The sequence below is a fragment of the Mercenaria mercenaria genome, chromosome 3, assembly GCF_021730395.1.
Source record: "Mercenaria mercenaria strain notata chromosome 3, MADL_Memer_1, whole genome shotgun sequence".
Classification (NCBI taxonomy): domain Eukaryota; kingdom Metazoa; phylum Mollusca; class Bivalvia; order Venerida; family Veneridae; genus Mercenaria; species Mercenaria mercenaria.
The window spans coordinates 100,799,257-100,819,504 of record NC_069363.1 but is presented as its reverse complement, the minus strand read 5'-3'; the positions used below and the strand labels follow the sequence as shown (position 1 = coordinate 100,819,504).

The 20,248-nt window shown below is 34.6% G+C and overlaps 1 protein-coding gene across 14 annotated transcripts in view; it reads right to left on the bottom strand.

The window, feature by feature from the left end:
• Positions 1 to 5,991: 5,991 nt before the first annotated feature.
• LOC123523844 (spermatogenesis-associated protein 6-like) overlaps positions 5,992 to 20,248 on the bottom strand; it is a 30,878-nt gene continuing 16,621 nt past the window's right edge. For 10 of the 14 annotated variants that reach the window (XM_045301566.2, XM_045301572.2, XM_045301565.2 and 7 more), the window contains 5 exons: positions 13,540 to 13,589; positions 13,030 to 13,066; positions 11,750 to 11,997; positions 10,072 to 10,130; positions 5,992 to 8,166 (listed from right to left, as the gene is read on the bottom strand). In XM_045301566.2, the coding sequence (XP_045157501.2) occupies positions 8,010 to 8,166; positions 10,072 to 10,130; positions 11,750 to 11,997; positions 13,030 to 13,066; positions 13,540 to 13,589 (551 nt within the window). In that variant the 3' untranslated portion in view covers positions 5,992 to 8,009. Of the gene's footprint in view, positions 8,167 to 10,043; positions 10,131 to 10,709; positions 10,833 to 11,749; positions 11,998 to 13,029; positions 13,067 to 13,539; positions 13,590 to 16,639; positions 16,660 to 20,248 lie in introns of all 14 variants that reach the window. The other 4 variants (XM_045301567.2, XM_045301573.2, XM_045301577.2 and 1 more) reach the window with 3 other exon arrangements.

Below are 20,248 nucleotides of genomic sequence, written 5' to 3'. Positions count from 1 at the left end.
CTACGTTCCCGCAAGGGGCCGGTTTGACGTCAACGGAAGATAGATAGATAGATAGAAGTCCTAAGAATCAGCCGCAAAAGAAACTCTGTAATCTTTCCTTATAAGCTACATGACATTGAGTTAAAATCGGCTGATTCTGCCAAATATTTAGGCTGAACCATTAGTAAATCTATTATGGACCAATCATATCAACAAAGCAAAAAATCCCTAAGATTCCTCAAACGAAATGTCAAAACCCAAATAAAAGAGTCAAAGAGGTTGCATATAAAACCTATGTTATACCCAAGTTAGAGTACTGTTCCACCATATGGCATCCATGGCAAAAATACCTAACCCATAAAATAGAGCAAGTTCTAAGATCTGCAGCAAGATATGTCTGTAATGACTACAATTACACCAGTAGTGTCTCCAAAATGTTAAATGAACTAAACTGGCAAACCCTAGAACAACGCTGTAAGATCAGCGCAGTTACTATGTTGTACAAGATCCAACAACGTACACCTTGTTTTTGTTGACCACAGTCACCTTAGACCTACTAGAATCTTTAACTACTTGATAGTCCGTATTCAAAGACACATTATCATGCAAACTCCTTTTTCCCTAGAAGCATACGTCTGTGGGACAGTCTCCCTGTGTCTTTACAAGCTAGTCCCAGCGTAGTATTTGCTGGGCAGCTACCACCCTTCTATCAGTTCTAATTCAACTTCCTACTTTCATTTTTTAACCTGACCTGTAAAATAGTTCTTTTACTTTATCTTTGAGATGGACATCTTACTTACTTACTATTCTAATTATTTTAACAGCTATCCCTGACAACGCGCCTGCTAGTTATAATCGATAACGATTGATAAGCAGTATAACCTAGACATAGACAAGTGTATTGTATACTAAAAAAGGAAATGTAATTATATGACTGTAAAATATATCATAGATTTTTTTTTTCGGCGACGCCGTCTAAAGTCGTTTTCGTTACCTATGCCACGTGACTTCAGTTTGCAAATCAAACTACTTGATAACGCATTATAGATAATTTATCAAAATGGAAGATTTATGCAACACTCTGCCTGATTGGACGAGAGTGTCAATTTCTTTCACTCTGTTGATTGTGCTACGCTGAGTGAAATGTAGACAAAGCGTTTATCCTAAACGACGCTGTTCACAGTTTTAAAGCTAACTTTGGCTCAGTATATTTAGCAAGAATATTGATATTTCTCAAAATGATAAGTAAGTTTAATAAATAAGATAAAAACCTGTTCAAATACCAACATATATCAAGTTAAAGAAAGAGCTTTAGACGTTAGAAGACCGGCGTTTTTAGTTTTTAAAATTTTTAATGCACTGTTATTAGAGACTCTTTTAATATATCACTGTAAATAGATGTCCTCACACCACATTTGCGCCGGTACGAAAATATATTTAATAAATGTGAAGTACCTTAACGGGAAGAAGAAGAAGAAGAAGAGTTGAATACGGTCTGCGTATCACATGAATAAGGGTGTGATAAGAGTCTTTTATGTAGAGACGTGCTTTTTAACAGATTTTCCTTGTTACAATTGTCGTCTGTATATGAAAATGTTTCTTGCTTTTGTGACTTATTCAGATTGCATATTAAAATGAGTACTTGTTTGCTTTGATATTTTTGTTATAAATTATTTAACTGATTTATAATATATGAATATTTTTCTTTAGTATGGTATGCAAATATTGAACTCAGTTGAAATCTGTTTTATTATATATATGCTATATAATGACTAAATCTCATTACACTGAAATGAAGGTACGCTGCATACAGTTTATCTATGTGATTTGACTACCCTTACAGAAGCAAGCCTCTGTGGCGTACATGCTGCGTATTTGCTGTGTATATGCCGCGAACACAGTAGTACGCCAGAGGAGTACATTTTACATACACCGCATGCCGCGTACATGCCGCATACTATTTCGACGAGTACACAGCATGTACGCAGGAGGTCACTAGTACACTTCAAGTACGCAGCACAGACTCTGAAAATTTAAGGAGTACACTGCATGTACGCAGGAGGGACTTGTACAAGAAAATAGTGCACTGCATGTACACCGCAGATACTTTGAAATTTGTGCAGTACACTTCATATATGCGGGGAAGACTTGTACAATTTCTTTTGGCATTTATACTTAGTTTTTTTTTTATAAGTTAAAGTCTGAAGTAAACTTCATATACGCGGGAGGGACTTGTTCATTTTCTTTTGGTGTTTATACTTTGAATTTTTTTAGGTAAAAGTCTGAAGTACACTTCATGCAGGAAGGATTTGTACATTTTTTTTTTTTTGGAAGCAAGAACTTGATTTCTGAGTAACTTTTATCTTAATAGCATAGAAATGTTCAGATTACCAGTATTCTGAACAATGAAAATTTGCCAAACTATTTGCAATGTTCATTTGTGAAGCTTACATCTTAGTGATTTCTGAGCTGCACCTTGCATGCAGTGTAAAAATATATTCTTTTTCATTCTGAATTAATCCTGGAGCTTTCTAACTTGGATAATTGAAAAGCCTTATTTGAACTTCGTTGCATTACATTTTGTAATACATGAAATAATTACCAAGATAATGCCTCAACAGCACCCGAATGAGAAGAATTAATAGCTCTCACTGTTATTTGAATACTCTTAACCCTTAGCCTGCTAAATTTCTAAAATGGACTGTTCCGTCATTCAGTTTGGGCAAAACCATTTATTATTCGAAGGGGTGTTCACTGAAAATTTACTAACTGAATAGCGAACAGTGCAGACCATGATCAGCCTGCACATCCGTGCAGGCTGATCTTGGTCCGCACTGGTCGCAAAGGCAAAACCAATCGCCGCCAGCAGGCTAAGGGTTAAGCAAAACACCATTCTATCATGTTTTATGAAGGCTTTAATGCTCATTATGTTAACTCATTAAGGCCTCACCAAATTAAAAAGTTGTTCATCGGATTTGCCGCTCGTATATTTTCAGAACGTTTTTGGCTAATTGCGCTCGCCCCATTGGAAAAAATCAATCCAAAATACGTAAAAGTGTATAAATGCTTATATAATTCCAGTCCTAGATTGTTCTCAGATGGATTTTAATCAAAATAAATACATACTACGCACACATCGTCTATAATAAATCATAACACTTATATTTAGTTGCATTAAAGTTGTTTCCCCTTGATGCAGTTACGCCATTTTCTTCAAATATTTACCAAATTACATGCTGCAAAAATTGATTTATTTCATTGAAAAGTGGATGAAGAAAAGCATACTAATTTATTTGATAACATCAATCTACATTATTTTGGTAAGGGTAAATACTTATTGATGCATGTCACTTATCTTTTTTCTGTTTTTTTTTTCTGTCCAAATGATCAGCATTTGCATATGAAAGTTGGTGGGGTAAGGAATTTACATTATCACAGCAGTTTCGCCACAAGAGTACACAGCATGTATGCAGCAGGAGTACACAGCATGTATGCCGCAGGACTCGGGCCAGGAGTACACAGCATGTACGCCGCAGGAGTACACAGCATGTACGCCGCAGGGATAGTACACCGCAGGCTCATTTGCATGTGAAAAGTGTATGTGCCGCGTACATGCTGTGTACTATTTCCCGCATACTAAATTCCTGAAGCGTACATCCTGTGTACTATGTAGTCCACAGCATATACGCAGCAAGTAGTACGTGGCAGAGCTCATTTGCATGTCAAAAGTGTACTACAAACGTACTATCGGTGTATGTGCGGTGTATATCCTGCGTACTATTTAAAGCCCTTGATTTCAGTACACATCATGTACGCATCGTATATGCTGTATGTACACAGCAAGAGTACGCAGCAGGCCTTTTTCTTCTGTAAGGGTACGGTCAAACTTTGCTTATGAAACAGAAATATTGAAATAATTACAGTTGTATGTTTTGCTTGACCTTCACTTTTTTATAGGTGTGATGTCATTGTCCAAAGATTCATGAATAGCGAATATGCTATTTGTTAAAGCGGGCCTATTTTAGAAATAAATAAAAATGATAAATAAAAAAAATCCTTAAATTGATTTTTTCTCATGTATTCTTATCAAACTTGATTTGTAGCATCTTTATTAGGCCCGCAGCCAACTTTGTTCAGCTGGGACATTTGACCCCTTTTAGGGGCTGCTAGAGCTAAAACTAGAAATGCCTTTATACAGCGTCTCATGAACAGCTTGGTGGATCTTTGTCATACTTGGTCTGGAGCATTATTATAAGGTCCTCTTCCAAATCTATTTATATAGGAACTTGGGCCCAATTAGGGACCACTATAGCTAAAAGTAGATATGCCTTTCTTCGCATTAACCACTAAAATGTAATGGATTTTTATCAAACTCGATGTGTAACAATATCGTAAGGTCTCCTGCTATTTTGTTACAAATGGGGATAGGGACCAATTTAGCTAAAAATATAAACACGTTTAATGACCTCTTCTCATGAACCGCTTCATGAATCTTCATCAAACTACTGCTGTAATTATTCGTCTAAGGATAAACGAAACAAAATTGTAACCATACGAAACCTTTGCGAAAAATTAAAAGAGAACCATTTAAATTGTTAAAGTGCGGTGTTTAGTTTTGCATTTTGAAAAATGTTAGATGAAAGATGAATGTTAGATGAAAAATTCATAAACTTCTTTCCTTATTACAATTCGCCGACCATCATTTTTAAAGATATTTCTTGTTGTAAATATCCTGCGCAATGCCTGCGCTGTCGGAAGCGCAATGCCTTCATTTCAGTGCGGCACATTTTGTGCCGCAGGCAACGTTTCATACCCGTGACTCTGTAAAGTTTGAAGGTTCTAGGTCAAATGGTTCTCCAGATATTGATCGAAATTGAAGTGTGACCGACAGATGGCCCCTGTGACCTTGCCCTTTGGGAAGTGACAAAAACAATACGGGTCATCATCTATTTTGTAAGTTCTATCACCCTATGAAGTTTGAAGGTTCTAGGTCAAATGGTTCTCGAGTTATTGATTAGAAATGGATTTCCGTGTTCTACTTCTAGTCCCTGTAACCTTGACCTTTGATGGAGTGACCCCAAAATCAATAGGGGTCATCTACTCTGCGTGTACAATCATCCTATGAACTTTCAACATTCTGAGTCTAGGGGTTTTCAAGATATTGACTGGCAATTATTTTCCCTATATAAACCATGTGACCACCAGGGCTGGGCCATGTTTGACCCTAGGGGGTGTAATTTGAACAGTCTTAGTAGGGGACCACTAGTGGTTTTTGACAAGATTTTCAAAATATTAGTTTTTATGAATCATGTGACCCCCAGGGCGGGGCCATATTTGACCCAGGGGGATACTTTGAACATTCTTGGTAGAGGACCTATAGATGTTGCTACATTCCAAATATCAAAGACCCGAGTCCTTTGGGTTTGGAGATTTTTGATGTTTTTCCCTATATAAATCTATATAAACCATGTGACCCCTGAAACAGGGCCATATTTGACCCTAGGGAGATCATTTGAACAGTCTTGGTAGAGTAACACTAGATGATGCCACATACTAGATATCAATGCCCTAGGCCTTGTGGTTTTGGACAAGAAGATTTTCAAAGTTTTCCCTATACGAGTCTATGTAAACCACGTTACCCCCAGCCTGGGCCATATTTGACCTTAGGGGGATAATTTGAACAATATTGGTAGATGACTACTAGATGACGCTACATACCAAATATTAAAGCCCTAGGACCTGTGCTTTTGGAAAAGAAATTTTTAAAGATTTTCCTTCTGTATGTAGTTCAAATCTTTGAACATTTTTTTAGGAAGACCATCAAAGGAATATCCCTGTGAAGTTCCATCAAAATTGGCCAGGTGTTCAAAGGGGAGATATTGTTTAAAGGAAAGTGTGAACAGACACCAGATGGTGAGCAATCTCAATAACTCCCCCTGAGCACTATGTGCTCAGGTGAGCTAAAATCAACTCCCTGTAGTATGAGTAAAACATAGAGAACAGAACAAAAAATTAAGGTATATAGTTTTATTGGCGTATACATATGCATTTAACTTTATCAACAACTACATTGGCAAAACATGTAAAATAAAACTGTCTAAAATGTTTGTAAAAGAATAGGAATGAAATAAATAGGAATTTGGAGTGAAGTGATTGCAGGAATGTTTTTTATGTTAAACCTGAACAACCATGTATTTCTTTTTATACAAGAACTTAAAAATATGTAGTCTGAAAATACAACAAGAGACTGTGTGCAAGATAACCTGAAATCATGTGCATTTTCCTAATGTTTTGCTACCATTTTCTTCCCTGAAAACACACATAACTGATATATACAGGAACTGGTGTAACAAGTAAACAATAACAAAAAATCCCTCATTCAATTCATAACATTTCTGTTACTGTGAAAAGTTGTATTAATGCCGGTTCCAGTTACACAAAATTTAATACATTATACCCTTTCAAATATTTTGAACTTATCTGTTTCCTTAATACACAGTACAAAGCTGATATAAAATGATTTTCAACATTATTAAACTGCTACATTTTTTGTCAGGTCATTAATTCAGTTATTTGGACAAAATACAACACATGAAAGTCCACAATTCACAGTAACAGATATGTCAAAGGAATGTGCAAACAATGAATTTCTTCAAATGTAACAAAGCAAGAAAGCTAGCCCTTAAAGAGTAAAGTTTAAATGGAAACCATCACTGAATTCACTATACTAAATAAATAAAAACTATTGATACAGACATAAATGCTGTAAAGTTGCACTGCTGCAACACCTTAGAATACCCAAACATTTACAACCCTGAAATCCTGAATCAGATCTCAAGCAGTGACAGCCCTCATTTATCAAACATTTTACTTCAGGACCAGCTGCAACACCCAAAAACAAATAGCTGGCAAACTGTTCACACTTTTGTATATATAGTTTTACCACTGCAAACTTATGCAAAATATATGTAAAGAAATATACTTTGTCAGGGAGTTGAGAAAAAAAGAAAATCACTTTTTCCAGTACCAGTAATTCCATCCCATTGTTTGAAATTGTAGTAACCATCAGAATTTTTGGGAAAAATAAAGTGCTGTAAACAACCTATAAATCTACCATATAAAATATCTATATATAGTGCATATTTCATAATAGAATAAAAATAAATACAATAATAAAATCAAGAGAAACAAATAAAAAAATTTGTATCAGCTGTAAGGAACAAAATTATCATTCAGAATTTGTTTACACATATAACTGTAGGAATGTAACAGAATTATATATGTAAAATATCACAGACAATTAACATTATTAGTATGAATGTCATATACAAGACATCCACTGAAACTGACTATGTCATTGTAATTTAAGAGATGTTACAAAGCATTCTGACTTTTAATACCAGTATACATGAAATGTCAAACTTGCCCAACCAAAGTAAATTTGCCTGACCAGAGAATCTTTTTTGGAATTCCCTGTCTCACCCCAACACCTGTCAAAAGCCCTACTAGTACTTAGGAGGCTGCAATCTCATGTTTTATGGTACAAATAAATCTCTCTTGTATACAAATACTAATCAGTAAAATTAGATAATGTTCTGACATTTATGGCCCAGATAAACATGTATATGCTAAAAATACAAGATGCTGCTGCTGCTGTTTTACAGACTGAAAGATGTAGTAAATATTTTATGTATTAATGTATATGCCAAAATTTATAAAAAATAAAATATTATCTAAATGTTTTGTGTCCTTGGAGAAAAAACAAGAATACCATGATTAGGTAAGTAAAAAGTTCTCCATGCAGTAGTTGTAAACCGAGGAGTTTTCAACAGAAAAATGAAGATTAAAAACCATTTTAAAAATAGAATATCTATCACTAACAAGACTTCTCTAAATAGAACATACAATATAAATACCATCTCTAGCAAACTGTGGAATACAGTACATATCTCTTCAACACTAAATACAAGTCAAATTTCTCTAACAATTTACATAATTTATTACTAATTTTTTTTTACAAAAAAAAAAAATCATATTTTATTTAATTTTCTTTGATGATTAACAGCATTTCTCAAAAGTCCATTATACATTTTATTCATATTATCTTTAAAAACTTGTTTATGAGAGGTTCCAGTTAATTCTGCTGCTCTTTGAGTCCAATACTGGCCCGCGTCTAAATGTACCCAGCTGAAAAAGAAAAATAAATTTCACAATTAAGGCCAGAGAAACAATATCAAAGTATCATAATTATTGCAATTAACACATTTGAAAATATATCAATTTTGCACAATACTGTTTTGGAATGAAATAATTAAAGGAGCTTATTTCAAACAAAGGCATGATAAACTTAACCTATGTTCTATTGCTACTACTGTATTTACTGGTATCTTAAACCCCAGCCCCACCAAGGGTAAGCTAAAACTAGAGATGCTTTTGAGAAAAGCGCATGTCTCCCACAACTGCCTAATCATCTAAATAATAAGTCAGTCTTTATATACTGTTTACTGAATCCACATGTGCATGCGCTTTCTTGACACCAAAAGGACCCCTATACTACTAGTAGTATAGGGGTCAGTTTAGAGGTAAAACTACGCAAGAAATCTGAGTGGTTTTGGTAATTCAAGGGCCATAATTCCGAAGTGCCTAGGCCGATTTGGCTAGTTATAGAACTTGGCCTAGCACTTATTGGCAGACACATTTTGTTGAAGTTTGGTGAAGATCGGATGAGAAATGTTCGACTTAGAGTGCGGACAAGCTTTGTGACAGACAGACACACAGACTGGAGTAAATCAATATGTCTCCCACACCACTGTGTGGTGGGAGACATAATTAGAACAGTGACAATTTATGTTGATTTCTACATAATTATCTTAAATCAATATCAGATAATTAAAATGTTTAAAAAGTTATTTGCCAGGTATGTAAAGTCTTTCCTTTTGAATAACCAATCAATCAATAAATGCTTACATTAAAGAGAAATTTAACATTCACTGGTCTGTGTCTAATTGTGGTTTAAAAACCTGTTTAATGCAAATCTATAAGCACATTTCTTACAGAGGTTGATAAACTTTGCCATTACCAAAAGCTGATCAATACATTAACTGAATGATCCATCATAATTAAATATAATCAGATTTAAACTCTCTGTTTGTATTTAAAAGATACCAAATCATCTTTCGAGTATTAAACTGTGTAGTCCTATAATTCATTAGATTTTTTGAAAGGAAAAATATTAAAATATTTCATAAATTCATAAAACCATTGAAGATGATTTCTAATAACCCTACATTTAAAGGTGGCAAAAGCTAAATTTTTATCCAACACCTGAGTCAATCTAACTGCATGCACTAACAGAGACTTCATCCCTTCATAACTATTGAACAATCCAAATATAAATGTATAAACAACAGGCAAAGCAGATACAAACATAACATTAACTAACTCACAAACATTTCTTTACAAACACTCCACGTCAGCAAGGTTAATAATTAATAAAAAATCCAGGATTAAAATAGTGTTTATTGAAATGCTGCAAGAAAAACTGGTAAGTTTGTTCACTCCAAAATTTCTTGCTGCAATGCAAGTGCAACTGCTGAAAAGAGAGCTATCTTCTGATCGTATTCTGATAAACTGAGTACAAGTTTAGACAGAGATGACTACATAGATTTCTCTCCTGGATGCGAAAAATTTCTCACTTAAAGCAACAAAACAGTAGCATAAAGGACAATACCAAATCTGAGGTTTTCAGGTAAGAGAATTACAATCCTGTACAACTGGTTTGAAGAAATGATTTTCATTGATTAACCAAACATGTCATGCTAATTTTTAAATTTTGTCTCTCTTTCCATTTTAACTTCAGCATTTACACTTTTAACTGTAAATGTGTACATACAGTTCCAGTTTATATTGGATACTTTTGAGCCAAATTATGTAATATGAAAATCCCATTGTTTTTTTTTTACAATGAAATACTTGAATTTTGCACATTGGAAATACCCACATTTACAGTTTAAGCCTTCAGCATGCAGGCTTCAGATAAATACAAAGGAAAAACTTGTATGAACCTTGTATTATAAATATCTTGGATAGTACCTCCTATTCTTCGCAATACTTGTGTCTAGGGCTAAATCCTCTATAGAACCACGGAGAATCTATATAAACACCAAAAATAAACAACAAATATATAAAAAAGAATGTTAGAGACAGACAAGAGTAAATAAAGGACAGTTGGAACGTCTAAAGCACGTTGTCATGCAAGGTATATATACCCTTCAGGTGTTTTACCTGCTTGTCCTGCAGTTTTTGTAATACTGTTAAAACATTTTCCTACCAAACTATTGCCAAAAATTTGGATAAAAAGGGCTTCTCATGTAACCATCTTTAGATACATATGCTGTAATGCAAAAATAAACTTGAAATAATTGGAGTGAATATTTAAAGGCAGCATTCGCCTTTGAAAAAAAATGTATGGAAAGTTTTTATGTTTCAATGTAACATGCAATTTTAGCTCTAACTCAAAAATTGTGAGACAAGTCCCTGCACTAGTTTTAGTATAGTTGTGGGCCTGGCTGAATCCTCTATAACTAAATATTAGGGTGTCATGATTACTTTTATTACATTGATAGATTTCATTATGTAACACCTGAAGAGTAATACACAAAGGGAGAATACTTCTTGGATATAAGAGGCAAGGACACCATATATGGGTCAACAGTTGAACAATTTCCAACCTATATAGTACTTCTGGAATTTCAATCCATACTGAGGGAGGGATAAACTTGTCGCCGCTTTGCAATCAATGTGTCTATCTCAAGATCATCCAGTGAGCTACTCAGTGAATGTGACCGTGACAACTGTAATTTAAGTCGATTTGTTTAGAATCTCGAATCAGTGTTAAATATTTACCTATACTGCCCACATTTACTGGCAATTCAGTGGTAAGTCATCTGTCTGAACGTGGCTCGCTACTTTCCTCACGACTTTTGGCACCGTCTCAGATTGTGATGATTTTCGGCATAATTGAACGATAATGCATACCCTTTCAAATGGTGCATTTTTTAAATAAATGTATGATATAGTTTTGACGTCGAAGCGCTTCCTTGAGGCAACAGTAAATTTGCGTCTTTTTAGCGTTGAACGCTCATGATTTTGACAATTTTTATCCGATTTCGCTGGAAAAACGTTCATTTCACTCTACAGATATTCTATTTTATCACTGTATCTATTTTTCAAATAAGATAAAAATTATCAAAATCATGAGCGTTTTTATGAGCAAATTTACTGTTGCCGCTAGGGGGCACTTCGACGTCAAAACTATATCAGACATTTATTTTAAAAATGCACCATTTGAAAGTGGATGCATTATCGTTCAATTATGCCGAAAATCACCACAATCTGAGATGGTGCCAAAATTTGTGAGGAAAGTAGCGAGCCACGTTAAGCCTCATTAAAGAATGGAACATTAAACTTTTTGACTCTCACTAATACATATATATTATGTGACATACTAGTGTTATAGCTTACTGCAGATGACATGTATCTGGTAAAATTATCACACAGAATATAAGCACAGCATGGTTGAAATTTTTAGAAAAATATTTAAGATGGAAACAAACTTTTTTTATCAACATAGCTACCATATAAATTTTTATCTAATTTACATACCTATACAAACTGTTTCCTCTGACAGAAATTCATACAGTATTGTAAAGATATTCTACAATAACCATTCACTATCACCTGTATGAAAAGTCTAAGAGACAGTACTCACTGGAGTATATGATCTAATTGGTGAGGGGCTCCTGCTTCTGGTTAGCACTAAGGCACGAGCCCTGGCCCTGGCTCTTGCACGTTCCACTGCCAGTTCTATCTCTAGTCTGTCAGCTGCCGACAGTACCGGTGACAATGGCCGACTAAACCTGGTGCTGTAACTAGGTCGGTAGAGATACGGGCTTGCTGAGCGGGGACGTGGTGGCATAATGTAGCCTGGTTTTGAGGTCAGTTCAGCCACTTCAGCATCTAAAAGTCAAACAGGCTTATCAGTAATAATTCTAGCATAAAACTGCTGTTATTGTCACATTTCGGGAGTGTTTTAACAGGAGAGAAAACGTGTGTTAACAGAGATTCTCGCGCTCATGTGCTGTTATAACACCTTTTTATATATGCGAGTTCCGTGGCAAAGCGTAAACGTCATTCGGCCCCAAAACGGATAATTCAAAACAAAATGACGTCAACGTAAAAAACAACTCAGACATTCCCGCGCATTTCATGGAAATTTAATGACGTTGGGGTAGGATGTGTTCATTTATTAGTATTTTTTCCGCGTTTTATGCTAGAATAGTGTTAGCGCATGTTCATTTCGTGTTATAACATCTGCAGAATCCCTCGGGATTCTGCAGACGTTATAACACGAAAAAACATGTGTTATCCCTACAATGATAGTCACCAACTTTCAATAATATACATGTCTTTCCTTCAATCAAGCTAATTAGTCATAAATTATACCCTAACTTGTACAAGTCTTTACTTTGACTGATAACAACCCTCTAACACTGTGTTTTTTCTAAAATGTAAAATGAAATGGAATGCCTGAAATCTGAGCACAAATATACACGACTACTGTATAAAGCACATTCAGTTTATTTGCACAGTTTACTGTAACCAAGGCTGCATTTAATTCTTTTAAATCATCATGCATATGATAGCAAAACAGCAGTACTAATATGCAATTGATCATCTGCTTACGTTTTGGCAGTAACTAACCCTTGTCCTGCTAAATTTCTATACTGAACTTGTCCATCTTTCAATTTAGAAGATACTGACTGAATGAATAGAACAGTCAAGATTTTGATCAGACTGCACAGATGTGCAGGCTGATCATGATCTATACTGGTCGCAAAGGCAGACCAGCAAGATATGGGTTAATGAACTGACTACTACAATTCCTGCTTAAGACTAATTAGATGTTTTTAATGACCAGTAATATCTGAGCAATTGTGAGCAAACAGACTGGTCTCAGTAATCTAAAAGGTACAGTGTAAGATAACCTACCTTCATCGTCAGAGTACACACCAACATCTCTCATCGCCTGTCATATACAAGAGATAAACAATTAATTGTATCTATCTTATGAAACAACAAAAATATCAATTAATACATAACATTTTTTTAAGGAATGTTTACTGACATTTACTTTTCTAAATGGTTTAGCACCATATGAACATATAATAAGTTTTGAAACAATTTTTTTCTCTCAGAATTTTGAGAAATATGACGAAAAACAAACAAAAAAGAAACAATTTACAATACAATATTATAAACTTCTACTTTTTAAATTTTTTTAACAACTTCTTTTTATAAGAATATGAATATCTTGCATTTCAGCATTTTTTTTTCAATAAGCTTCAGTATATAATTTTAAGGTAATAAACACCCTATTTCTTCAAATATTAATAATCAGTTATTATTGACTCCAATTTCTTCATAAAAAACTCTTCAAAAGAAACTAAAGGAACAAAATAAATTTGAAGACAGGTGAAGAAAAAATGCATGCAGAATTACCTCTCTAATGTATGACCGAGGTGTGTATCTTGGAATATCATCATAGCTTTCTACAACAGGCAGATATAGAGAGATGTGAGCACTAAATCTAGGTTACCGTATATACAACAATAACTACTGTCACAACATTGTGTGTATATGTATCCGATGCCACTGTAATAGTCTTAAATACTAAATAGGTTTATTTTTCCTTAATAAAAAAATCTTCTTTCATTAGCTGAAGACCCAGTACAGGAACACTGAGCTAAGCCTGCCTGTACAATTTTTTTTTCACTCTGAAATAAGGGACATAATTATGTATGGCAATATTACCAGCATCTGCCAGCAAAATGACTTCAATGTAAATCACATTATACAATAAGACTGCTTCTGGTCCAAATCATTCCCAAGTTTGTGCATATAAGTAGGCCTACATTTGGCAATTAGGAACTGTCATGAATGTTAGTAGTGACCTCTGACCTAATTTCAAGCAGAATGAGGTAGAAACACTAACAAATGGCTGACATATATTATTCATAGGATGATATTGGAACCATACATATTGGATAACAAAAGCATTGGGCAAAAGATTTGGATATTTTTTTTACCTCTACAATCAAATTTCAGAAGTTGATGTTACTATATACCATAGGCATTAGGATGGATACTCCAAGGTCTATGTAGTATAGATTAGTAAGTTCCTTGGTAAGGTCCTTATAACTGTAGGAATCTTGATTATATCTGTCTATATTCAGACTAAATACATGACTAGTCTGTATCACTGGAAATGACATCTCAGGCTATTCAAATACATTTTGTATCTGTAAAATTATGCCCCCTGCTTCTTGATACAAGGTATATCAGAGACAAGATGGAATTTCGCTGAGGTAGTAAAGGTGAAAAAAAGAGAGAAAAAAAAGAAAGAGATTATCTGTTCAGTAGCCATGCTAGAATAGGGAGTACAATTTATATGCAGTTCCATGCAATACTGTGTTCAACTAGTGTATAATTATATTATATGAGCCTCGCCATGAGAAAACCAACAGTGTGTTTGCAACCCATGCTGTTCGCTAACGGTTTCTCTAACTGCAATAGGCTTTGAAAGCGAACAGCATGGATCCTGACCAGACTGTGTGGATGCGCAGACTGGTCTGGATCCATGCTGGTCGCAAATGCACTATGTTGGTTTTCTCATGGCGCGGCTCATATTATCAAGCACAAAAACTGTTTGCTTCTTATTCTTCTAGTACTAACAAACTACAGTATTTTGTTCACTGTCCTCCAAAAGACTTTTTCAGTAACAACAAGAACAGTTATTTTTTACTTCGATCAGTAAACGATAACTTTTTCGAAAAATATGTTAATTATCACAGGCTTTGCAACAGAAAACTAACAGCTTTTGTGCATCACTTAAAGCATAACTATCAGTTGGCATCTATAGAATGTCAGATTCTACCAATGGGGGATCCTTTAAATTCAGGATTATTTTTCAATGAATTTGCAGTGACTCTTAAAGAGTACTAAATATTTAAAAATCTTCTTGAACAAAGTATAGTTTTCCATTTCACTGGTGATCTGATAACTAATGAACAAAAACAAACTAGAAATGTGTCCATGGGACACAGATGCCCCCACTACATGACATTAAAATGACAATTTTTTCCTAGGTCAGGGGCCAAAAATGACAATTTTTTCCCATATCAGGGGCCAGAACTCCTACAATACTGAATGAATCCGGATGCGAAACCCCAGGTACACAACTGCACATGCTGACCAACATTCCTGTAAACTTTGGTGACTCTAGGTCAAATACTTTTGGAGCTACGCACAACACAACATTAAAATGACCCATTTTTAGTCAGTGACTATAACTCCTACAAGACTGAATGAATCCAGACGCGAAACCCCAGGTGCACAACTGCATATGCTGACCAACATTCCTGTAAACTTTGGTGATTCTAGGTCAAATACTTTTGGAGCTATGCGCGACACAACATTAAAATGACCAATTTTTTACTAAGTCAGGGGCCATAACTCCTACATGTCTGGATGAATCCAGACATGAAACCCCAGGTGCACAACTGCACATGCTGACCAACATTCCTGTAAACTTTGGTGACTCTAGGTCAAATACTTTTGGAGCTATGCGCGACACAACATTAAAATGACCAATTTTTTACTAAGTCAGGGGCCATAACTCCTACATGACTGGATGAATCCAGACGCGAAACACCAGGCCCCAATTTCACGAAAAAACTTAAGTAATTACTTAGCTAATCCTGTTATTTCAAATGCCTGTATTTGCTCTTTATGTGTCTTTAATGTTAACTTTTTCAGCTATAACAGAACCGTATATGACTATTTCATTAATTAAAAGACAACAATTCTGAATTCTAAAGAAAATGGAGTATAAAAATAAAAAATATACTTAAGAAAATACTTAAGTTCGTTATATCGTGCTTAAGTAGAAATGTGATATTTGCTTGACTAAAATAAGTATTGCAGACAAAAACTACTAACCATAGTATGATTTAGCTACAAATAAATTGTTATAGAAAAAATCAACATGAAATAACAATAAATTAAGCAATAGCATAATTTTGAAATAACAGACTTAACTAAGTAATTACTTAAGTTTTTTCGTGAAATCGGGGCCAGGTGCACAACTACACATGCTGACCAACATGCCTGTAAAGTTTTGTGACTCTAGGTCATATACTTTTGGAGCTAGGCACGACACAACATTAAAATGACCAATTTTTACAAAGTAAGGGGCCATAACTTCTACAAGACTGAATGAATCCGGACGTGAAACCCCAGGTGCACAACTACACATGCTGACCAACATTCCTGTAAAGTTTTGTGACTCTACGTCAAATACTTTCAGAGCTACGCGCGACACAACATTTTCGGAAGGACGGATGGACGGACAAGAGCAAATCTATATGCCCCCCCAAAGTGGTGGGGGCATAAAAAAATCTGACTTTTCTCAATGCAAAATATCATTAAATATACAAAGAAAAATCTTGCTTTTTTTCATATATCTCAAACAGTTAATCATTACGGTGTCTGCATATCCAAAGAAAAAAAAATCTCTTAAAAAGATTTTTTATTTATTTACCGAATAGTCATCCACTGAATCTGAATGAAATATTTAAATGTAAAAGCCCTATATCAAACCTTTACCCTGCTAAATTTCTAAAATGGACTGGTCTATCATTCAATTTGGACAGTACCATTTATCATTCAAAGGGTCAGTTCACTGAAATTTTACTGACTGAATATCAAACAGTACAGACGATTATCAGCCAGCTTGGACGTGTACGCTGATTTTGGTCTGCACTGGTCACAAAAGCAGAAACACTGTCTTGTCACCAGCAGGCTAAAGTTTAAAACAGCCAGTAATAACTATAATATTATACTCTATCACAGTACAGTTCTATCTATTAAATGGTACAACATCCCCCAACTGCACGGCCTAAATTCAAAAAGCAAAGAAAAAAATTTCTTCTCTAACTTATATACTATAAGCCTTCATGTATATGCATAAACTGAAATGTACAAATTTCATTAAATTAACTATTTTCACTAAATCAAATAGGAGCATTGCACCCACAAGAATTGTTTATCTACTCTAGGAAACATATGATGGCAGAATGGTTGATCTTAATACCACTAAATCATGTTTCTATTAGAAAAGTGATACAACTGTATGAGGTACATTATTTACTTACACAGATAGGAATAGGTAACATTAGATGGCAAAAAATGTGCAAATATTGCATACATGTAGGTATGAACTTTTGTGATTCGGTGATTCTTGTGAATACAACACACTAGTACTGTTTACTTTAACTAAATAACTTATCTTATACAAATATACATGTATGCTATTAATTCTATTGACTAAAATAGGTACAATCAAAAAATGTGCATGTTTGCAGTTTTCATAAATCAAATGGCCAAATGAAATGGATTGTAGTCTTTATCTTTTTTTTTATACAAAAGTATTCCCATTATTTATGATTAAGAACATCTGATGCTATAGAATTTTGCAATACCAATCTTAATTTTACATCTACAGTTTTTCTTACTGATCTTTTTTCCCATGTTATTGCATACATGTATATTTCCTAATGGTAACAAATTTATAACGTGCTATAGTAAATTTAAAGAAACATGTGGACACCGCTTAGGTACCTTCTTTATGTTCTGGTTACAGCAGGGTCGTCCTGTGGGATGGAAGTTTGGGCCATGGCCCCAGTATGCCCTGCCCATATGTCGCCTGTATGCCTGACATACTAGACAGTTCAGGCCTGACAAATATACCTTATGAATCTTTGAACATACAGGGCAACGTGCAGACCCTATACCACCTACTGAACGTAAACAGAAAAAGCAAATTTTAACAATATTTCTGAATATGTTGCATTACTGATCTTTGCATACAACATAAATTCTAAAAATATCTATAGATGTTTCCTTTCCATCATGGAGCTACTGTACTACCTGAAAAGAAACGTTATTCAATACTGTTCCTGAAAGCTAAAAAGTCTATAAAATATAAGATTTACTGAATAAAACATTATAACTGTCATTTCACCTGTAACACTAGAGACATTATTCTGTCAAACAGCAGTCATTTTAATTAAATATTCCAGCTAAAACAACTTTCTTTTTTAGTCATAAAAGAAGGAAAGTTGCAGTAACAGATTCCGATAATCCAATCTTTACAAAGATAAAGGATACAAAAGGGCCATAATGATCCTAAAGATGCTCAGCTGACCGTGATCTTTTTACATATTCCTGTACATAGTTATACATTGTACAGTCTAACCTGTACTAACGGTCACCTCCGATCAGCGGTCACCTCCGTTCAGCGGCCATTTTATGAGGCCCCCGACGGATTTTCCTCTATTTTATCACTTTATTCAGCGACCACCTGCCGTCCGCGGCCAGCGGCCACCGAAATTGCCTCCCGACCGCCGTATTTGACCCCTTTCAGCGGCCATTTTTCTTCCAAAACCAATTATTTTTAGGCAATAATCGCCGAAGATACCTGATTTTTGAGAAGCACGTGATTGCTAAGTTTCGCGTGACTTCACCACAAGAACGGCAAAATGACATGAGCTCCTCAATTAAAACTGATAGCCAAAGGTGTAATCCCCTTTTTGTTACGATCAAATGGCCAGTAATTATCGGCAATTAGCGTGTCACCTCGTGTCAATTTTGTTGTTCACAGTTTGACCTCGGTTAAAGATAATACTCGATAACTAATTAGTAGCATAATATTTGTGATTTTTTTTTATACTTCTGTCATCAAAATACTATTAAATTTATACGAAATTAATTGTGTTTGAAAAAATATAAACCACTCTATCTTTTACGGAACGTAACGGCAATCTTAGATTTAGCGTAGACAATAAGCGCGGAGAGTAGCTTCCCTTACCAAAATGGCGAAAATTGTAAACAAACTTGTTTTGAACTGTCTGTAACAATTTTTGTAGTAAAAAAAAAACACACCGGAGTTTTAGATTGCTAAGAAGACCATTCGTATTGCGAAGGCAAATGCATGTCATTGTATCCAGTAAAATTATAATGGAAACCCCAAAAAGAAATGGGCCAAAAGGCTAAACTGGTCAGAAGTCTGAAAAATACATATACTGGCTGCACCTCCAATCAGCGGTCACCTGGCTTAAGCGGCCAAATTGTGTGCTTCCCTTGGCTGGCTGCTTAAGACAGGTTAGACTGTATACAGTGGACCATATTGTTAATCGGTTTTGAAAAATGTATCCAATGCCGTATATGTTATCCACTTTAAATAAAGTTGTTACTTACTTACTTACTTACTTACTTACTTACTTACATTAATTATAAGTTATGGCTTATTGCATCATGAAATACAACAATTTTATTTACTGGGTAGTTTTGAAAAACATTCATCCAGAAATATGATATATACAACCCTTGCAAAAAGAGGCTGACCAAGTTTGGTGAACATACATCAAGCAGTTCATGAGAAGAAGTTGTGTAAATGTTTATCTTTTGCCACAGACTAGAATCATTTGAGAAAATGTAAAAGTAAAATACAAGGAGACTGGCCTGTTTTAAAAATTACTGTAGTAATTATGATTTCATTTGTACTTAGTACTTGTTCAATACTGCCTCTGGTCTCATTAAATTTTGTTTTTGTTTTCATATTGCACCCTAGTGTAACAACTGGCAAACAAATAATAAATCTCCATTGGAAATATAGTAATAAATATAGTATTTCATGGTATTTTGTACTTTAAATTTCAAGGTCAAATGATCAAATATAATAAAAGTTTGACCAATCCTGTTGTTGTTTTTTTTTGCTTTCAATATTTTTAAATCTTGGTCAAATTTAAATCTATAAAGAAAATATTAAAATAAATTGTATACATGGAAAATATCACTGCCTTAAATTATTTAGCTATTAAAGGGGCTTGCCTCAAGATGTACACCATAGTAGCTAAAACAGATAGAAAGTGCTTCAAAATATCAAAACTCAAAATGGGGATACTCTACTGGTATATTTTACATCGTGACTAAGGCAGTTAAGAGAGCTTTTCTACAAGTTGTACAGTCTACAAGAGTTGTTTTTGATACTGCCAAGACCTCAGAAAATCATTTCTTAAAAAAGAGAGAAAAGTTTCACATTCTATTTACTATTACATGACATGAACCTACAAAGAGGAGTACCTTTTTA